The 21,998-nt window shown below is 41.3% G+C and overlaps 1 protein-coding gene across 2 annotated transcripts; it reads right to left on the reverse strand.

Annotated features, from left to right (window-relative positions):
• Positions 1-2,656: 2,656 nt before the first annotated feature.
• On the reverse strand, positions 2,657-18,690 carry LOC308677233 (claudin-4-like). 2 transcript variants are annotated; one of them, XM_081343451.1, is made up of 3 exons: positions 18,568-18,600; positions 16,332-16,407; positions 2,657-3,908 (listed from the first exon to the last, which is right to left on the reverse strand). In XM_081343451.1, exon 3 carries the CDS (start codon positions 3,888-3,890, stop codon positions 3,246-3,248), a length of 645 nt encoding a protein of 214 aa, XP_081199577.1. In that variant the 5' UTR covers positions 3,891-3,908; positions 16,332-16,407; positions 18,568-18,600; the 3' UTR covers positions 2,657-3,245. The 2 variants fall into 2 exon arrangements, with proteins under 2 accessions (XP_081199577.1, XP_081199576.1); XM_081343450.1 differs by lacking the exon at positions 16,332-16,407 and having other exon boundaries at positions 18,568-18,690.
• Between the last annotated feature and the right edge of the window lie 3,308 nt (positions 18,691-21,998).

Consider the following 21,998-nt stretch of genomic DNA (forward strand, 5'->3'; position numbering starts at 1 on the left):
AGGTAGCTTTCCTTCAACTGATTGTAGCCAATGAGCATGAGTGTTTAGAGAGCCAATCAGGTGTCATCTTGTTTTGGCAATGAGCCAATCAGATCGCAGTAGGATTCAGTTATTGATGTCATGTATTGAAGATGAGAGGAGGACATTTGTCAGTGTGTTATGTGATCGCTATCAAGTTGGTTGGGTTTTTTCTCTCTCTTTCATTTAGTGAGCTTGTAAAACGTAATAAAATTAAAGTAATGGTGCAAACACTTGACTGGTTGCCCAGAAAGTGATGTAAAATAGTATTATTAAGTGAACAAGGCTACAGTTATAAAGAAATTAGAAGAAAAATTGGTGGAAACTTAACCAAAGGTGGCATTTCTACTGTACACTTTTCCCAAAAGTTTTCCACAATTTTGGCCACTACTATAATTCAACTTCCTGCAACATGATGATTTTCAGATATCCTAAGTTATACAGCAGACATATCCAGCCCATGGCCCATGGCCTGCATGCGCCCTTGGCAGCTTTTAATGCTTTACAAGATTGTAAACTTTTAACATTGCTGTGATTTTTAGAGATGTTTCCATACTTTAGCAATATTATGCTCTTCACTCAATATAGCCCAGGCAAGCCAAAAGGTTGGAAACTCATGTTATACAGTTTAGAACAGATTTTTGCTCATCCCATTTCTCTTGCAGAGATATGAGACTTGGGATTGAAGCACGAGAGAAGCTTTGCCTCATTTGGAGTCTCCATCAGCCTTTTTCAACCTGAATCTCTCTAGATGCCCCTGATAGATAATATTTAGCTATTCTGGAAGGAGTTTTGTAAAAAGTTCTGAAAACCCAATATTACTTTGATGGAGACAGAACAAAAAATGGGTGCCATGTACGAAAAAAAGAGGGTGCGAGGACTCAGCAGTTAAAGAGGCTGGGCTTGTCGGTTGGAAAGTTCATTGTCCAGGTTTGAGATCGAAGTGCTGCATGATGAGGTGACCACCCATTACTGGTCCTAGCTCCTGCATAGCTAACAGTTCAAAAGCATACAAATCCAAGTAAATAAATAGGTATCACTTTGGTGGGAAGATAATAGCATTCCGTGCACCTCGGCATGTAGCCATGCTGGCCACTTGACCATGGAAGTATCTTTGGACAATGCTGGCTCCCTCAGCTAAAAAATGGAGATGAGCACTGCCCACTAGAGTCAGAAAAGACTGGACAGCAGAAACATTTACCTTTACAAAAAAATGCATCTTTCAGTCAGAGCTGATAATGTAACCTACAAATGTCTTTCTCCAACACAGTGGGTCTTCATTATATACTTTCCATCACCTCCAGACCTTCAATGATTGTGCTGGATGAGTAGAGCTGTAGCCATGGGCAAACTGGTAGAAGAGACGATGATGCCATGGCATCACAGTGCCACCCCACAAATTCTACAGTTTGAATTGCTTGGTTAATATCATGATGAATGGGATGCCACTTTGTAGACATCCATGGTCATGAATGAGTTCAAGGGAATAAAGAAAGGCAAATACCATACGTGATATCTAATGTAAAATATACATTTTCACAACGATATCATTACACATCGGTATTTTAGCATCATGGTGGTTTATTTGGCTTTGTGGCAATGTGTTGTGCAAACTCAGCACAGAGTACAGCAGATATGAACCTAGTTAGTTGTAGTTTACTGAGTAAACAAACAATGGATAAACATATAAACAGATTCAAACCGGGTTCATATGTAGTAGTAACAGCTTGCCTAATTATGATATATTGCAGCTATCTCCCATTTGAGCACCCTCCATATTATGGATTTAAAATTCCCATAATTCTCAGGAATGGCCATATTGCTTAACAAATTCTGGGAGTTCGAATCACCATTTCTAAATAACCCCATATTTGAGGAAGACTAGGCACATACTGTAAAGGTTATGTTAGTCTGAGCTCGGGGTATATTCATAAACCACTAGTTCTTTTATTGACCATAGTAGAGAAACTCATTCCAATCTAGTGTAGAGTTCTACTGATCAGAATCAATCTCATTTAGCTCTTTGAGCTAAACTGAAGTTGGTTGGGTGCTGCACCTAACTGGGCTGGGATGGTGAGTGAATAAGCTTCAGCTATCATAAGTTCCTACAGCACTCTAGATCAGTGTTTCTCAACCTTGGCAACTTAGATATGTGGATTGCAGAATTCCCTAGTCAGCCCTGGCAACCTAAGTTGTCACGGTTGAGGAATATTGTTCTAAATCGAAACCCTGTAAATTACATTATGACTTATCTGTGAACCCAGCAATAATAACCACAACAAAGTTTGTGTGTGGGGGGGTGTCCCCATTCAACCATTCACCATCATGGTTTCCTGCCTTCTTTTCTACAAAGAAATGTAGTTATTATGAGTGTAATCCTCCCACACAGATCATTCTTTCTATTCTGCCCTTCTGCTGTGCATGTCTTGCTACTTTGGGAATGCCCTATTGTGAAAAACCATCCACCCTTGCATTCAGCTTCAATAAAATAGAAAGAACTACACGATGAAAGCTTTGAGTCCATGACCCCGAAAAAAGACTTTTTCCCCCCAGTAGTAGATTCTCAGGTTAACACCACAGTTACAGACACACGTACACACGTACACAAACGACTAAGGCAAGCTGCTATATACAAAAGCATTCATTTTATTCAGGTTATATTTTTTTTAAAAAAAAAGAGAGGAAAAAACTGGCTTCCAGTATGAAATGCATGCAAGAGCAATTGCAAAATAATTAAAAACGACAACAGGTCTAAAAGGCCACATCCCCTTTCTTCATAAAATACTGTACAACATATCACAGCTTCAAAAATGTAGAGTAACTATTTCCACCCCCACCCCACATCATCCCATTGAACAGGATGTGATCTCTGAGCCATTACGGGCTATTATGGGATTGTGTAATGGAGAGGAGAGGGCAAGAACACACAAAGGCATTTATCACAAACCACTTGAAAATAGGACATTGATTCAATACCTATCTACCTATACTGAATTCTTCTACCACAAATCAAGGATTCTCTTCAAAAGAAGAGCTGAAACAGGTAAGAATAAATCTATCTAGTGGTAATAGTGAGAAAAAATACTGATGGGCCAGAAATGTTGAGAAGTTGTGGTGGAGCAGGATGCTCTCCATAGGGATGTTCATTATACAGTTCTGCTGCTCTCAGGGACTCCACCAGTAATGAGCTTTCAGGATGGCAACAGCATCATCACGATGTGATTCGCTTAAACATAGTTCTTGCTGGGGTAATCGCTGCGGGGTTGAGAGACAGCAGCTGTGTATCGAGCACTGTAGTTGTTGCTCTCTTTCTTGGGGCAAGTGCAACACAGCAATGCTCCTCCAAGGATCATCAAAGCAGCCGCTGCCCAGCCAATGTAGAGGGACGAGCCCAGCTCTCTCTTCTGAGCCTCCACAACTAATGGGCTGTAGAACTCCCGGATTGTAGTGTTGGCTGTCCAACAGACTGGGATGAGGCAAAGAATTCCTGATACCACAAAGATGGCCCCGGCGACAATGACAATACGTGCCTTGACGTCTTCCTCCTCCACACAGTTGGTGCATTTGGCGCCCACAGTGCCAACCATCAGGCCTAAGAGAGCCAGGAGCACGGAGATGACCATGAGAGCCCGGGCAGTTTGTATATCCTGAGGCAGAGCCAGCATGGAGTCATAGACCTTGCATTGCATCTGGCCAGTGCTCTGCACCACACAGCTCATCCACAGCCCCTCCCAGGTGATCTGGGCTGTCACAATGTTGTTACCAATGAAAGCTGTCACTTTCCACATAGGCAAGGCACATGTGATGATGGCCCCAATCCATCCCACTAGAGACAGGGCCATGCCCATGATTTGAAAAGCAACGGAGACCATGTTTCAGGGTAGGCAGTCCTGGAGAGAAATAACAGTGTGGGATTAGAATTTTGTGAAAAGTTATTCTAATGTAACAGTGCATCAGATCACTACATTTGATATTTGCCAAGGATGCAGCCAGAACTATCGATTGATTTCCTGCCATTTTGAAACAGGAAACACATAAAGCCCTTAACAGGAATCCAAAATAATCTTAGGCAAACAAAGGGTGAAAAAAAACACAAGAAAACTTGTTCATATTTATTTTCAGAATGTAACCCACCTATTTTGCATCTAGTGCAAGGGTTGTGTTTCAGTGGCCCAGTCAAACCTGTCATTTTAATGTCACTGACTTTCCCAGTCTGGAAGTGCTGTTATTTGTGAACATTGCCTCTTGTAGTTTGTTAAGTGTTAGCCCCCATAAAGTCATTTAGTTCTGCTGTAGAGACCAAGACACATTTCCTTTGGTACCTACAGATTTCTCTATACAGTACCTGATTTAATAAAAAAAATCCCAGATTTGCTGATGGATGCTAATTTAGCAAGAGTTTTGGAGGGGGATTAGATCAAGTAATCCTGTAACAGGCGTTACTGGAGTATACAGTAACTCCCATTACTATACTTCCCAGCAGCAGGGTCAAAGGTCAGAATAATGCAAGTTAGCATGGATTCATCTGAGGATCCAAGTCCACAATTACTATGAACTGCAAGAGGTAAGACCAAAACTTTGTGTTAAGCAGGAGGACAGTTCCACTTTTTTTGCTGCTAGAGAGAAAGGAGGATTTGGCTTCTAGATATATTTGGAGGGCATGAGATAGAGGAGGCAGACCTAAATCCAGGTTAAAAAAAATAAATCCTTGTTCTAATCCATTAAAGTTTCTTTGTGGCAAACCTTTGAGAGGCTAGAGTAGTGTTTCTCAATTGTGAAGGTTGAGAAGGTTTAAGATAGGTGGACCATCTCACAGTATTTATTGTATTGTATTGTATTAAAATGAATGAACCTTTATTGTCAAAGTACAATCATGTATACATTGAGATTGGCTGAGCCTCCCTTCATGACCCCCCATACCACAACTCACAGTGACAACAAACCCACCATCTTGTTACACTATGTGAGCTAATTGCACAACACACTGGCCTCGCAAGTCAATCATACATAAAGTTTATAAAATTATTTCCCATTCAAGAGCCTGACAGCCCGTGGATAAAAGCTGTTCTTCAGCCTGTTGGTACGGCTGGCTACACTCCTGTATCTCCTGCCCGATGGTAGGAGAGTAAAGTATTGTATTGTATTGTATATTATATTATTGTATTGTATTGTATTGTATTGTATTGTATATTATATTATTATATTATTATATTATATTATATTATATTATATTATATTATATTATATTATATTATATTATATTATATTATATTATATTATATTATATTATATTATATTATATTATATTATATTATATTATATTATATTATATTATTATAATATATTTATTATATTATATTATATTTATTATATTATATTATTATAAAGCCTCAGTAAGAAAGGCAGTGCCAAAGAATGTTCAAACTATCGCACTATTGCACTCATTTCTCATGCTAGTAAAGTTATGCTTAAAATTCTACAAGCTAGACTCCAGCAGTATGTGGATCGAGAACTACCAGAAGTACAGGCAGGATTTCGAAGAGGCAGAGGAACTAGAGATCAAATTGCTAACATACGCTGGATCATGGAGAAAGCTAGAGAGTTCCAGAAAAACATCTACTTCTGCTTCATTGACTATGCTAAAGCCTTTGATTGTGTGGATCATAACAAACTGTGGCAAGTCCTTAAAGAGATGGGCATACCAGACCATCTTATTTGTCTCTTGAGAAACCTATATGCGGGTCAAGAAGCAACAGTGAGAACTGGACACGGAACCACTGATTGGTTCAAAATTGGGAAAGGAGTCCGGCAAGGCTGTATACTGTCGCCTTGCCTATTTAATTTATATGCAGAACACATCATGAGAAAGGCAGGGCTAGATGAATCAAAAGCTGGAATTAAGATTGCCAGAAGAAACATCAACAACCTAAGATATGCAGATGATACCACTCTAATGGCAGAAAGTGAAGAGGAACTAAAGAGCCTCTTGTTGCGGGTGAAGAAGGAGAGTGCAAAACTTGGGTTGAAAGTAAACATTAAGAAAACGAAGATCATGGCATCTGGCCCTCTCAATTCCTGGCAAATAGATGGGGAAGAAATGGAGGTAGTGACAGATTTTATTTTACTGGGCTCCAAGATCACTGCAGATGGGGACTGTAGCCAAGAAATTAAAAGACGCTTGCTCCTGGGGAGGAAAGCCATGGCAAATCTAGACAGCACACTAAAAAGCAAAGACATCACCCTGTCAACAAAAGTGCGTATAGTCAAGGCTATGGTCTTCCCAGGTGCAATGTATGGCAGTGAAAGCTGGACCATAAGAAAGGCTGAGCGCCAAAGAATTGAAGCCTTTGAACTATGGTGCTGTAGAAGACTCCTGCGAGTCCCTTGGACTGCAAGGCGATCAAACCGGTCAGTCCTAGAGGACCCTGACTGCTCTTTAGAAGGCGAGATCCTGAAGCTAAAACTCAAATACTTTGGCCATCTAATGAGAAGAAAGGACTCACTGGAGAAGAGCCTAATGCTGGGAAAGATTGAGGGCAATAGAAGAAGGGGACGACAGAGAATGAGGTGGCTGGATGGAGTCACTGAAGCAGTAGGCGTGAGCTTAAATGGACTCCAGAAGATGGTAGAGGACAGGAAGGCCTGGAGGAACGTTGTCCATAGGGTCGCGATGGGTCGGACACGACTTCGCAGCTAACAACAACAAAGACCATATCTGGAATACTGCATCCAGTTTTGGTCGCTACATTATAAAAAAGATGTTGAGACTTTGGAAAAAGTGCAAAGAAGAGCAACTATGATGATTAAAGGCCTGGAGACCAAAACATATAAAGAATGGTTGCAGGATTTGGGTTTCGCCAGTCTAGAGAAAAGAAGGACTAGGGGGGGACATGACACCAGTATTCCAGTATCTGAGGGGCTGCCACAAAGAGGAGGGGGTAAACCTACTTTCCAAAGCACCAAAAGGCAAGACAAGAAACAATGGATGGAAACTAATCAAGGAGAGAAGCCACCTGGAATTAAAAGAGAAACTTGCTGACAGTGAGGACAGTTAACCAGTGGAACAACTTGCCTTGAGACATTATGGGTGATTCATCACTGGAGGTTTTTAAGACAGGACTGGACAATAACTTGTCTGAAATGGTATAGGGTCTCCTGCTTGAGTAGGGGCCCCTTCCAGCTCTACTTTATTCTATTCCCCAGGATGAGATTCAAGGTGCTGGTGATGACCTATAAAGCCCTAAATGGCATGGGCCTGGATTATCTTAGGGAGCACCTGCTGCCAGCATCAACTTCCCATCGTCCTGTGCGCTCCCATAGGGAGGGCCTCCTTAGGGTGCCGCCGGTCAGGGAGTGCCAGCGGGTGATCCCCAGAGGGAGGGCGTTCTCTGTGGGCACACCTGCCCTATGGAATGATCTGCCTGTGGAACTCCGGACCGCCCCCAACCTTCGTTCGTTTCGCCGGGACCTGAAAACCTGGTTTTTTTATCTATCTGGCCTGGACTTAAGTTTTTAAACTTTGTTTTAATTCGTTGGGCTATTAATTAATTTAATTCATTTTAATTCTATCTCTATTTTAACTTTTATATTGTCTTTTAAATTTTGCCCTGTAAACCGCCCTGAGTCCTTCGGGAATAGGGCGGTATATAAAACTAATTAAATAAATAAATAAATAAATAAATGTATGCTGGGGTGGTGGTGGTGGTAGTTTCTGGGAGGTGAAGTCCACCTAATTTTAAAATGGCTGAGGTTGAAAAACACTGCTCTATACAAACATAGTAAAACTGAAGACAGCAAATCTATACTTCAGACTGTCAATACACGTCCTCGAATGGAAGCAAACACGAACAGACAACAGACAAACAAAAAGGTACGGATGAGATCATCAGAGCCAACCGGTGTGGAAGTTACAGAGCCCATTGTGCTGAGGTTACAGGCTCCCTCTTGCAGAGCAGGTTTTCCCTGGCCAAGCCCCCACCCCCAGTTGGTTAAGGATTAGCTGGGTGCATTATATAACCTGTTTCCCAAGCAAACTAAGAATCTCTCACTCATCCGGTTGCTTACCCTTGACAGGGGCTTAAGTAATTAGAGGGAGGGGGAGGCACTCTCTTTTTTTTTAAAAAAAAATAGTATTTACAGGTTGTCCTCAACTTACAACCACAACTGAGCCCGGAATTTATGTTGCTAAGTGAGAAATTTGTTAAGTGAGTCTTGTCCCATTTTACCACCTTTCTTGCCACATTTGTTGAGTGAACCACGTAATAACGGTTGTGAAGTGAATCTGGCCTTCCCCACTGATTTTGCTTGTCAGAAGGCTGCAAATGATGATCACGTGACTTTGGGACACTGCAACGGTCATAAATATGAACCGGTTGTCAAGCATCCGAATGCAAGTCACGTGACTGCAATGGTCATGTGTGTCTAAAATGGTCATAGGTCACTTTTTTTCAGTGCTGTAACAATGGTCATTAAATAAACTGTTGTAAGCTGAGGACTACCTGTATTCACCAAATTTCAGATTGCATTTTGTTCACCAAATTGCAGATTGGTTTTTCCTCCTGTGGAATAGGACATCTAAATTAAATAAGGAACTGGAGAGTTCTTGCCTTGCTCTCTGGAGATCAACTCAAGATCCAGTCACTTCTGGTTAAAAGCTGGATAGCTTTTAAATGCCTAAATGTAGGCATTTAGCAAGCCTGGAAAACATACTTGATAAACTTTTCTATGGCAACCGAACCATTAAATGAATTTTTCTCAGCATTAGTAGAAGAAGTCCCATTCGAACAATATGCCCTCGAGAGAGGAACCATTCTCATTCACAGGGAGTACATTTTATATGTAAAAGACCTCAAGATGCAGTTTCTGGCATCTGTAACTTAAGAAAAGATGTTAAGTGAGACAAGACCATGTTGGAATATCCAGCGGCTGCATTCGACCCCCATGTTGTTAGTTGTGCATGTGTTTCATCATTGTTTCTGGGTGTTTATTTATGTTAATTGTGTTATTGGGGCTTGGGGGTAGATGTGTACAGTATACCACCTGGAGCCACTCGGGTAGCAACTGTAAATAAATAGTCTTAGCCACATAAAGCCACAATGGCATTCGCAAACCATGGATTAGAAAGTCCCAGGTTCAAGTTCTCCCACCTCAGCATGGAAATTCACTCCATCACTCAGCCCAACCTACCTCACTGGGTTGTTGTTATGCAGAAAATTGGGGGAGGGCACACTATGCATAATGCTGCTTGTGCTGCCAAAGGAAAGGAGGGATATGAACAGTGGTGTGCTAAGAAACGTATAACAGTTGGCTCAGTGGGCTCCATTGCCACCACTAGGCTGCAAGTCACCAAACAGCTGACTGGCACTCTAGGCTTTGTGGCTCAGAATTACTGCTCTCAAAATTCCTGAAAATTTAACAGTCACCTCCTGTGGCCCTCGATCCAAAAGTAAATCTAACAATGGCAGAGATTAATGGCTGAGTCAAGTGGGATTTGAACTTAGTTTTCCCAGTTAAAGGTCAACATTTTAACCACTACTAATTAAGGCTTAGACTTTTCACTCTACAGTAAGACTGCAAAATTTGGGGGGGTTGGGTTGATCACATGCCATGCAAAGTGATTGTTCTACCATTCTTTGAGCAAACCCTGTGCTCCAATTTAACAATTCACCTCCTCTTTAATTTGCAAATGAATCTGTAATTGCACCCTAGCCACAAATGCTGCTTTTTAAAAATTCTTCCACCACCCAGCCAGGCCAATTGCAAACTAAAATGTGTTTAAAAGCCAGATCGTGAAAGGACTTAGGGTGTTATGTGAATATAAGGGTTTCCCATCACAGTATCATTCTCCTTTCTCTGAATTGGCATTATGTCCTACAGCTGATGATTTGAAAAGCTAATTTTGTCATTTTGCCAAGTATCTGTTAAATTCTTCAAGGCTGTGCTCACACTTTCCCCATGAATCATACTGTCTCAGAATGATGTCCAAATTACCAAATAGCTATAAGTATACTTTCAAGAGTTTAGAATCTCCTGATTTTCAAAAACGTCCTGCTTGATGAATTCTTTTGGAAAAGTAAAATATCTTTCTCTTATGCACTTTCTTTTACTAATTTTGATTGAGCTTAGAAGTTATTTTTGCTGTTTTTTACTAGTCTTTCAAGTCCACCCACTATCTGATGTTTTTTTTGGCTAAGAAGTGGTTTCCAATCATCTTCCTCCTAGGGCTCAAAGAGTGATTGGCCCATAGTTGCACAATTAGTTTCGTCCCGTGGGAGAATTAGGATTCAGGTTTTTCTGCTCCTGCTCCAGCATCTTTATTAATTGTAATTCCTTAGATATAAGAATTTCAACATTCTAGACCATGGTCAATTGTAATTCAGAAAGGAATGTTTTTTCACTACAGTATTAGGATCTCAAATTATGTAGGTCATAGGTTTGCTGCAAAGGAAGAATTAAATATTTGAGATATGACGTTTGGATATTTTACTATCATCACTGACCAAGTGGTAAATAGTAATTAACACTTGCTGCAATTGTTAATGGAAGAAAATGGAGAGATCACTAGGATTACACACAAATTGTGACTTCTTTTAAGTTTATGATATAAATCACCATGACAAGAGTCATACGTGATAGGAAACAAAAGCCAAACAAACTTGGAATAATTTATTTACATAGGCAGGGAAGATAGTCAGGTGGCTGAATCTTTCTTTTTCCTGAAGGAGGAAAATTTGTTGTTTTTTTTTAAAATGATGTTGACATTTGACTCAGAAAAAAATCAGCCTAAGCCTGACTCAGGTTAAGGGTGGAAGCGAAAGAAGTGGTTTGGCTTCAAATACAAGGTTTACCCCCACTCATCACTCATACAATTGTTCCAAGACCAGACCAGTCACTTTTTTTCCCTTTATCTCATCTTGAATAGGAGCTTTTCAAATCTTCCTCCAATTAGTCAGGTATCTATATAAATGGCTCTTGTGCAATTAGCTTCTTTCCCTGTACACATTTTGTATGCAACAGGTCAAAGATAGTTGCATTGTGAGTTGTCTCAGTAACTGCATCATCCCTTGCCCCCAGGGCTGTATGGGAGTCATCTGGAGTTCGTTGGCAACATTAAGCAGAGGAAATAACAGGTATTTGTCAACTGTTGAACTGGCTATTAGACAAGAGAGACACACCCAGCCGGGAGCTTTCTCCATTTCCTTTCCTAAAAATAGTCAATCCTGCTTAAGTTTGGCCCTTGACTTCCAAACTGCTCCCTCAACCCTAAAACCTCTTTCACCCAAATGTCCTGATATATAATTGGCTTGGTTTGGGTTTAGTGTACTACTACTAATAATAAGTCTTTAATGATTAGCCCTTGGGCCATATCAAAGTGCAAAGTTCCAGCAACAAATTGTTACTAAAATTTGATAAAAGCAATTTAAAATGGAATTTGATAAAATACAATTTAAAATGGAATTAGAATAAAATACAATTTAAAATGAAATGGGAGTAGTGTACAATGATTTAAGATATAAAATCTGATAAAATTATATTTTGGAGTCACCCTTGCAATCTACCCCAATCAGTCCCACATATGCAGATCTCAACCAAACCATTTTGTTTAAGTACTGTGCTACGTTAAATGTTATTTTCAAGTTCTGGCCGGACATAAGGTAAGTTGTTTTGATATGGGGATCCCAATGGGTCATTCATTTGGTATATAGACCAAGATACTTGTCTCTCACCCTCTTATACAGGCAACAGTCAAATAGGATGTGAACCAGGTCTTCTACCTCTGCCACTCCGCAAATGCAGAGATGCTCATTGTAGCGTATAGCATGAAATCTCCCATATCTGACCATTGTGTCAAGCTGTTCGAATCTCACTCACGTAAATATCTCCCTAAGATGTTTTGGCAGTTGTAACTTCAAATAACTGTCTACTTGAAAAGTACGTTTGTATTTACTCAGCCATTTCAAGTTACCCACCTTACCAAGGATAGCTATATCATTTTGTGCTTCTATATCCATAATTCTTTGGGCAGCTCTTTTTTGGATTGTTCTCCTGTTATGCAAGAGACAGGAAGGCCACAGCTTCTTACAAAATTTGTTAGTTTGGTGATCCAGGAGATTTGTGATTGTAGTTTTATTTGCTCTAGTAGGCATAACTTGGGGAGTCTATCAGTCTCCATTTCATTAACTTTTTACCAGTAGTTATAAGCTCTAATTTTAGATAATGCATGAATTGTATGAATTCCCAATTCAGCTCTAACTGCTGCAGCAGATGTTCTTGAATCTACACCCAAAATACATCTCAAATGCTGGGACTGTGTTTGTTCTAGGACTGTGGTTGAATAAAGACCCCAAATTTCTGCTCCATACAAGAGCATTGTGGTAACCTTAGCCTTATAAACCTTGATTAATGGGGCTAGGGACCCTGGGTAACTATGGTTCTTTAGTTTGAGCAGTAAATTCAAATGGGCTTTTACTCTAAATGTACTCCGTTGATGATGGCAGGCCCAAGATCCAGTCTTGGAAAAAGTTATGCCCAAATATACAAAGGTGTTAACCTGTTCAATTGGTTCACCATCTAATTGCCACTTATGTCTCTGATGGTTTCTTCCATACACCATTATTTTTGATTTAGATTTGCTAATGATTAGGGAGTTATCCTGGCAATAAGAGCTGAATCTTCTTAATAGCCTATGTAATCCTACTTGTGAGTATGATAATAAAATCATATCAGCATAAAGCAAACTGTTACAGTAAGTATTTAGGATCATCGGCAGGTGTACCATGGTATCCTTCATTAACCCTGGCAAGTCATTGATGTATAAATTAAATAATAATGGGGCCAGGATACACCCTTGCCTTATCCCTTTATTTGTGTGAATCCTGTTAGTCAGGGCCCCATTAACCCCATACTGCACCCTCAAACAGGTACTTGTGTAAAGGGCTTTAATCAAAGCCAGGAGTCTGGGTTCTATTTTAAGAGATGTCAATTTACTCCATAGTACTTCTCTATTTACCATATCAAATGCTCCTGTAAGGTCTATGAAAGCAGCAAATAGGGGTCTCCTCTTATAGGCATATTTGGCAATTAGATGGTTCAAGACAAAGCAGTTATCAATAGTAGATCTGTTTTGTCTAAAACCTGCTTGTTCTTCTGTGAGGATATTGTTTTCCTCTACCCAGATTTCAATTCTGTTCAAAAGGTACCTAGCATATATTTTTGCTACAATGTCAATCAGGCTGATGGGCCTGTAATTACTGTGAATCCAGGCAACTGGGGGGCTTATTCAAAAACTAATGTTAAACAAAGCAAGCCTTAGCCCTCCAGCCTCATCAATTCCAGGCAAATTGCCCTACTGCAGGCTGCTGAAACCTAGACCAAAGAGCAGGGGAAGACAAAGAATTAGATTTGCCTCAGGTTTTAATTTTTCATATAGAAATATGAATTTTCAGGGAATAATTCCTCTAACCTCTTTAAGGTGTGTATGTTTGGTGTAATTCTTAAGATCATCCTGAACATTTCAGGATGACACTAAGTGAAGGAAAACCTGATTAAGGCTGAGCTTGTTCTCCGAATACTTTTGTTCTGCTTCTCCACATTGGCTGTTGTGAGTTTTGCTTTGCTTTTGACATTGGTATCAGGGATGTAGAGAAATAAGAAAAAAGATCCTGCAAGTCAAAAGCCCTTCCCTGTGCAACAAAAAACTCACCCAAGATTTTATGAAAACAATACACAGAGACATGGATGAAATTTCTGGGATTAAGAGTGGATAACAAGCAAATTCTTCCTGGTAACCTATGCAAATGACATCCCTAGAAATGTATTGGTCCAAGTGTCCAGAACAGAGGGTCCCAGAAGTGGAGCACTGAAGATTTTTATTTTACTTTAAAGCTGCCATGTTGGACTGTATCTGGAACAGTACACTCTTCATATGCTTAAAATAATAAAATTGCGAAAGAACCAGGATGGGGTTGGTTTCTAGAAGCTCCCCATCCCCATCCAAGCAAGTTAATTCTGGGCTTGAAGCACTTTCTGTAGTTCTCCTAATTCATTTGGCAGTAAAATTAGTATCAGGTGAGGTGGAGAAAACAGAAAAAAAAGAGAGATTTAGGCTGGAAAACAAAAATAACTCCCACCTTAAAATGTCCACCTGTTATCACCTTTTTTGTTTTTATAAAACTCCTGTAGGATGAAGACAAACAGTACATATTTAAAGAAAGCCTACAGATAAGACATCCTTGAACCCTGAAATGTTTAAACTAACAAACGGCTACAAATATTCTCCTTTATCAGCAACAAACGTCTACATTGTCAACTCCATTTGTTTCATCCCTGTATAGCAGGCTATGTTTATGTTTTATTAGAGCAAAATCACCTGGTGTTTTTTTTAGTTTGGGTGATTTTCCTCATTGTTTTCTTTGTTCCAAGGCTTTGCAATCCATAGGCAGGACAAACAGCACTCCAAGATCAGGTTGCCTCAAATAAACGGGCGGAATGACTTTTTTAAAAACAGGGTTTGTTTTTTTTATGAGGTAAAGAAAAAGAACACAAATGGATTGCCTCGTTGAAGGCTCATGCTCCCACTGAAGCTTTTAGTCCCTGGGTGAAAAGACCAATAACAGCACTGTTTCATTTCAGTGATATTGCTTATTTACCAGATCAGCATTTCTCAACCTTGGCGGCTTGAAGATGTATGGAATTCAACTCTCAGAATTCATGGCTGGCTGGAGAATTTCGAAAAAGTTGAACTCCACACAACCTCAAGACGCCAAAGTTGAGACACACTGTACTCCGACAGTATCTTGCACCTCATCGGAAGTGGTGGTGGTGGAGTCTTCCTCCCAATTTCTGCATACTTTGGTCTGACTATAAGGGTCTAAAGTGTTTATAGGCTTCCATGCACATAAGCAGCCCTTAAAATCTGTAAAATAATTTATGCTGGAGACAAGTTTCTTATATATTAAGATATCGTCAAGTTTTCTCTCTGATCAAGCTCAACTCTGTGACAGCAATGCAAATGCAGTTTTCTGGGCAATGATACAAAAGCGATTTTTTATTTTTTGTATTCTTAATTTTATCTTTGGGGTTTTATAATTGTATATCAATTGTTTTAAAATTGGGCAATCATTTAATTTCTTTTTAATATTTGTATTTTGTATTTTACTCTTGCCCTGTGAACCGCCCTGAGTCCTCAGGGAGAAGGGCGGTATAGAAATATTATTAAATTAAATTAAATTAAATTTGCCTCAGTTTTCTTCCAGGAGCTTTTCTGTTTACTTAACAGCCCCATCCAAGTCCTAAGCAGAGCTAATGCTGCTGCTTAACTGTGCTCTGCTTTCTGTTCAGGCTGCTTATATACTGAAGTGGTTCCTCCTAGTAATTATATTTGTGTATTCATGTACAGGTAGTCTTCGAAGAAGATGGAAAATGAGACAGAAGTATAAAGGCAAGCAGACATCAAGTTATAGAGTTCAAAATGGCTCCCCATTATTAATCTGAGAAGAGACTGAATACTGTCCATCCAAAAGATGATAGCTTCCTCACTGGCTGTGTTCTCACAATATGCTTATACTCACAATTAACTGAACAATGATTTAGGCAAAATTAATCTCATTTTTGAATTCATGAACTGTGCCATAAACTAATCACATGGGTTTCAATTTGCACAACATACTATGCTACAAAGTGGTTGGCTAACTTGTGCCTCAGTGTGTTGTGTCAACACAATCACTGCTTTTGCCACTGTATTATATTTATACCCGACCTTTTTCTTAGCCATACTAGTTATTCAGTGCTTAGTGTTTAAATGGAGACTTGAACCATGGACCAGTCCCTTAATCGCTGTTTCATATTGTGTCTCAAGTTCAGGAAGTCAAATTAATAGTCAATGCAAAATTCAGTTAAGGCTACAAGATTATATCATTCTACATCATGGTAGCAGGATCAGTTCCACATTGTATCTATGAGGAAGGTCAATTGTTAAAAAATTCAAAAGATAAAATTCAAAAGTAGAATGGGATATCATTCATTGGCTAAAGCTCATTCAACAGATGAAACCATCTCAGTTGGTTTTAACTAGTCCTGGTCAGAATCATCTTCGTAGCCATTGCTTGTAACAAAGAGAGATGGTCACCATTCTTTATCCAAGAAGAAAGTCTAGTTCAGTTAGGAGGGGCTATGATATTTCTGATGGGAAGACCATTACTGCTATACAGTTACTGCCCTGGGCCAAGTCTTCCATCTAGCTCAGGGTTCAGAGGCAGGATGGCTATTCAGACAGGTGTGCCATTGCTTAAAGCTACGAATGTATAGGAATTCACCTGTTGCAATTTTTCTGTATAGCATATAAGAGCTTATGCCTCCTCTCTTTTCTAATCCCTCTAGGAACCAGAGAAACTGCAAAACAGACAAAAATGTTTTTATTAATCTAGATGAGAGGTTAACATACACTGCTTAGTCCATGTATGATCTGCCATCCGCTAAATAAATAAATAACTGCAAAACACATCTCTGGATTCTTTGATTAGGAGCCTGAAATATTTGTTCCCTGGAGTTTCAGTTTGCGTTCCTCCCCAACCTGTCTCAGAAAGACATTCACTTTCTGAAGCCAGGTCTACAGTTCTATTATTTATTTATTTATTTATTTATTTATTTATTTATTTATTTATTTATTTATTTATGGGACTTATATGCCGCCCTATCTCCTATCAGGGCGGCTAACAACAATAAAAATACAGCAATGCAAAAGTTAAAAAGAATTAAACTAACAGCCCCAATGAAATAATTAAAATTAATAAATTAAAATTTAAAAAGATTTTAAAAATCCCTATCGTCAGTCCAGGTCAGCCTGATGGAAAAGGAATGTTTTAAGTTCACTTGAAACAGGCCCTGGGGAGCGCAGTTGCAAGACGCATTTAGCCAGAATTCACTCAATTAAACAAACACCCCCCCTTTTTTTTAAACAAACAAACAAACAAACAAACAAACAAACTACCTGACATGGTTTCCCCAATAGGTTGTGCAACTACAGCAGGTAGCTGATTGAGCCTGGCCTTTGCTTACTCAGAATAGTCTTACTCGGAATACGTTATGAGAATAAGAGAATGAGAATGAGTGCCTGTTGGCGCCTTGTGTGGTGTGGAGGCAACTAAATGAACACTTCAAATTTCATCCTTAGCTTTAGGCATCATTTTTTCCCTTTTTTTTTAGGGAGGGAAGGGAACCTTCGCCAACCGTCACCCCGATCTCACCAGTTCATCTAACCCAACTTTCCAGGCAAAAGGGACCACGCGGTCACCGAGCGGCTACGCTCCAGAGAACAAAAAGTCCCCCCCCCCTGTGATTCACGCACGATTTCGGGCTGGGCTTAGGTGGAGGTGACGGCAAGAGGGCGGGGACACCCTGCGGGCTTTCCCCCCCCCGTGCCCTTCAACCGAAACTCGCCCGCCTCCTCCCCATCTCTAGGGCGAAAGAGGAGAGGGGGGGGGTTCCTGCAAAAACTAACGCGCGCCGTCAAAACTTCAGGGCGCCACCCAATCCTCGCCCGCATCAAAAAAAGGAAAGAGAAGAGAGCGTTGAGAACAGGGCTAAACGCAATTGCCCACCGCACGGTTCCCAAGGGGGAATATATGTATATATATTGTACACCTGCCGTTTCTTACTCGGGAAGGAAAAAAGGAAAGGGGGCAAAAAAAAAAGGTTTTCTTCTTCTTCCTAGCGTTATTCCCACGCTATGGTAGGTTCCGCTTAAAAGAAAAAAAGAAAAGAAAAGAAAAAGAAAGAAAAGGAACCCAAGCATAGGAGAGAGGAAAAAAAATAATAATAATCGGGATCTGTTGTCCGAAATCCAGTAGGTGGGATTAAAACCGGGTGTGGTTCCCCCCCCCTATAGAAGGAAGAGCGCTTTCAAGTTTCAATTCCCGAATCTCGGCGGCTGCGTGTTTTTTTTTTTTACGGCAGACTTTTTATTATCTTGAATATTGCTAGCCGCCCAAAGTCAGGAATTTAGAGATGGGTGGGAGGTCGTATAAATCCAATAGACAACGAAGCAAATAAATAAATGCAGATCAATGATCACTGTAATCAGTACAGCTGGTTAGAAGTTGCGGCTAAATCCGCACCCCCCCCCATCCCGCAAAGTAGATTTGGGATCCGTAGAAACCAACCCAGGTCCATTAGGCGCCGGTGCGCCTGAGCGCTCCCTGGCTCTGAAAACAGCAGGTTGTTCCAAACGCTCCGCTAGTAACACGAGGCTCGTCTGAGCTAGAACAAAAAAACCAGGTGTCGGGTTCGAGTCTCACCCGTCTCCTCTAAAGCCTCTTAAATTTGAGGACACGGCAGAGACGTCTTGGCGCCACTTCTACACACACACACACACACACACACACACACACCACCCCGATCCACAAGTTTTCAAGACTGATAAAACTCAGCTTTGATATATATATATATATATATGCATTCATATATATGTATGTGTGTGTGTGTATACATATACATCCGTTTATACCATAAAAGCCAAGTATTCCGTCTCCCTCATCAAGACCCGACTCTTACCTGTTCAGTTGGAGGTAAACTTGCAGGTTAGCTTCCACAGCCGGATACGACGCTGCAAAGGACAAAAGGCACGCAGTTTTCCATATGGGGCCGGCTATATATCCCTCTCGTCCCCCTCATCCCTCCCCAGACCACACCCCTCCCATCCCGTGATGACGTCACCGACAGGTGAAACTGGCGACTTGGGACAGGACGCGGGAGGAGAAAAAAAGACCCCAAAGCGAGCGGGGAGGGGGAGGACCGGCAGTTTGGAGAGAAACCAGATCCAAACACGCTTTGACTAATATTGCGCTTTCTCATGTTGACTGGGGTCGAAGGACGAGATCCCGGGTTTCAGTGTGACTTGTCAAAACCTAGCAGGAAGAGATTTAAAAGGGAGAAGTGAATAGTCAGCAGGGACGTTTCTAGGAACTGAATCCGCACTTGAATCAGAACTTCCTCTGTTTTCTTTGCAGGAACATAGCGAGTTCCCTTTATTTATAAGCTGAGGTTAAGCAAACCACGACTGGACGCACGAGGTTAATATGGCCACTCTGAAGATCCGGGGTTCTGATGGTCCTCATTTAAAAATGGGAAAGATTGAGGGCAATAGAAGAAGGGGACGACAGAGAATGAGGTGGCTGGATGGAGTCACTGAGGCAGTAGGCGTGAGCTTAAATGGACTCCAGAAGATGGTAGAGGACAGGAAGGCCTGGAGGAACGTTGTCCATGGGGTCGCCATGGGTCGGACACAACTTCCCAAGTAACAACAACAACAAATTTAAAAATGGTTTGAAGTGCTCCTCTTCCTTTGAGATGACCTCTGCTCTTTGTCTTTCTGTCCATCCGTCCGTCCAACCCCAGCCATCGGTCTATCCCATCCCATCCCATCCCATCCCATATCTATCTATCTATCTATCTATCTATCTATCTATCTATCTATCTATCTATCTATCTATCTATCTACCTACCTACCTACCTACCTATCTAATCATCTACCCATTAAATCAGAAGGGGTGTTTCTCTCCATAAAATCAGAAGTCCGGCAGCACCTTTTCTAACTAGCAAATGCTAATAAAAGGTATAGCTTTATGTGAATTGCAGCTCATAATACCTTATAAGGTAAAGGTAAAGGTTCCCCCGCACGTGTGTGCTAGTCATTTCCGACTCTAAGGACCGGTGCTCATCTCCGTTTCAAAGCCGAAGAGCCAGCGCTTGTCCGAGGACGTCTCCGTGGTCATGTGGCCGGCATGACTAGACGCCAAAGGAGCATGGAACGCTGTTACCTTCCCACCGTAGTGGTCCCTATTTTTCTACTTGCATTTTTACGTACTTTCGAACTGCTAGGTGGGCAGAAGCTGGGACGAGTAACAGGCGCTCACTCTGTTACGCGGCACTTGGGATTCGACCCGCCAAACTGCCAATCTTCTGATCGACAAGCTCAGCGTCCTAACCCACTGAGACGCCGCGTCCCTTATAATACCACTTAATAAAGTTTATTGGCTGGAAAAAAAGTACTACTGGCACCTCCTGATATTTTTTGTCTTTTTGTCACCATAGACTAACATGCCTCTCCTCCTTACTCATTCCATAAATGGCACTCAGGACTTTGTCCTGTTATTTCATTGATTTATTTGCAAAGCTTTCTGTATATTTTTTTTACAAAGTGACAAAGAGACCTTCAGTCAGAGGACCTTGGATTGAGTTTTGGTAAACTGCTTTCTACACCTGATGAGAGAAGGACTTCTGCCCCCTTATCCAAGGCTTCAAATTAGGTTCCTGAATACACAGACAAGCAAGTCACTGTTCCAGCCTCAGTTTCTCCAGTCTGCGGTATGAGGGTACTAGTATTGGCCTGTTTTACAGGATGGTTGTGGGCAGTGCTTTTTTTGTAAAAGAAAAAGGTGCCGGAACTTACACATGTCATACAACCCGCCTTGCCTACCCTACAAGGTTCCATCCAAAAAAGGTGCCGGAACTCCATTCTGAGCGTTCTATGAGAAAAAAAGTCCTGGTTGTGGGGGAAAAACAAACAAAAAAACCTTGATAACGCAGATAGAACATTTAGAAAGAAGAATTAAAGAAAAGGAGAGAGCTAGTTTGATGTAGTACAGTGGTGGCGAACCTATGGCATGTGTGCCACAGGCGGCACTCAGAGCCCTCTCTGTGGGCATGCATGCCATGTCCCAGAGATGGCGAGGGACTGGTCCCCGCCGTCCTGGCCCTGCCCACCCAGTCTGCCATGACCACCGTGGCCACACCCATCTGGCACCCGGTGATAAATAAGTGGGTTTTGGGTTGCAGTTTGGGCGCTGGGTCTCTAAAAGGTTCTCCATCACTGATGTAGTAGTTAAGACATCAGGATATAGAAACTGGGGGACTGTGAGTTCAAGTCCTGCCTTAAGTAGAAAACCAGTGAGATGACATTGGACCAGTCAATCTCTCTCAGATTTAGGAAGGAGCCAGTGGGAAACCCTTCTGAAAAGCCTTGCCAAGAAAAACTGCAGAGTTTTGTCCAGGCAGTTGCCCAGACTCAAAAATTAATCTGAAGGCTCCAGCAACTCCCGCCCAGAAACGGCACTACATTATTGCTACTGCTGTATCTCAGGTTAACATCGCACAGAAAAGATTTGGAATTCAGCATTTCTAATAGTTCCTGTTCTCTTCATGCGCTCAGAGGAACTGTTATTCAGTCATGGTAGGACTGAACAGAGGTATATATGAGAGTTGCCGGGGGGGGGGGCGGTTTTCAACGGTATGGATTTGTGTTTCAAATTCAAACTCTCTATAATAACAATGTTTGCATGAAAGTCATCAGTGCCGGCCTTACCATTGGACAAAGTGGGACAGTTATTTTTACTGACCGATACAGGTGGTCCTCAACTTACGACCACAACTAAGCCCAGCATTTCTGTTGTTGAGTGAGACATTTGCTAAGTGGGTTTTGCCCGGTTTTACAACTTTCTCTTGCCACAGGTGTTAAGTGAATCACTTGCAGTTGAGAAGTTAGTCTCCCAGCTGTTAAGTGAATCTGGCTTCCCCACTGACTCTGCTTGTCAGAAGGTCGCAAAAGTTGATCCCATCTCCTTGGGACACAGCCATGGTCATAAATATGAGCCAGTTGCCAAGCATCTGAATTTGGGTCACATGACCACGGGGATGCTGCAAGTGTCGTAACTGTGGAAAATGCTCCTAAGTCACCTTTCTTCAGTGTCGTCGCAACTTTGAACAGTCAGTAAATGAACTGTCGTAAGTTGAGGACTGCCTGTAATGGGGGTTCAGGGACCTGGAATAAGAAATTGGGGGACAAAGCAATGTAGCCTGCCTCTCCTGTGCCCTCTCAATGTCCCCTCAGGTAGCCAGCTGATTTCTCGTGGGCAGCCCACTTGTTATGTCAAAGTAAGATTTGACTGTTGGTGTCAGCTTTTATGTATGAGTTGGGTGAGTGGGTG

This window comes from Vipera berus (assembly GCF_964194415.1).
Source record: "Vipera berus genome assembly, chromosome: Z".
Taxonomy (NCBI): Eukaryota; Metazoa; Chordata; class Lepidosauria; order Squamata; family Viperidae; genus Vipera; species Vipera berus.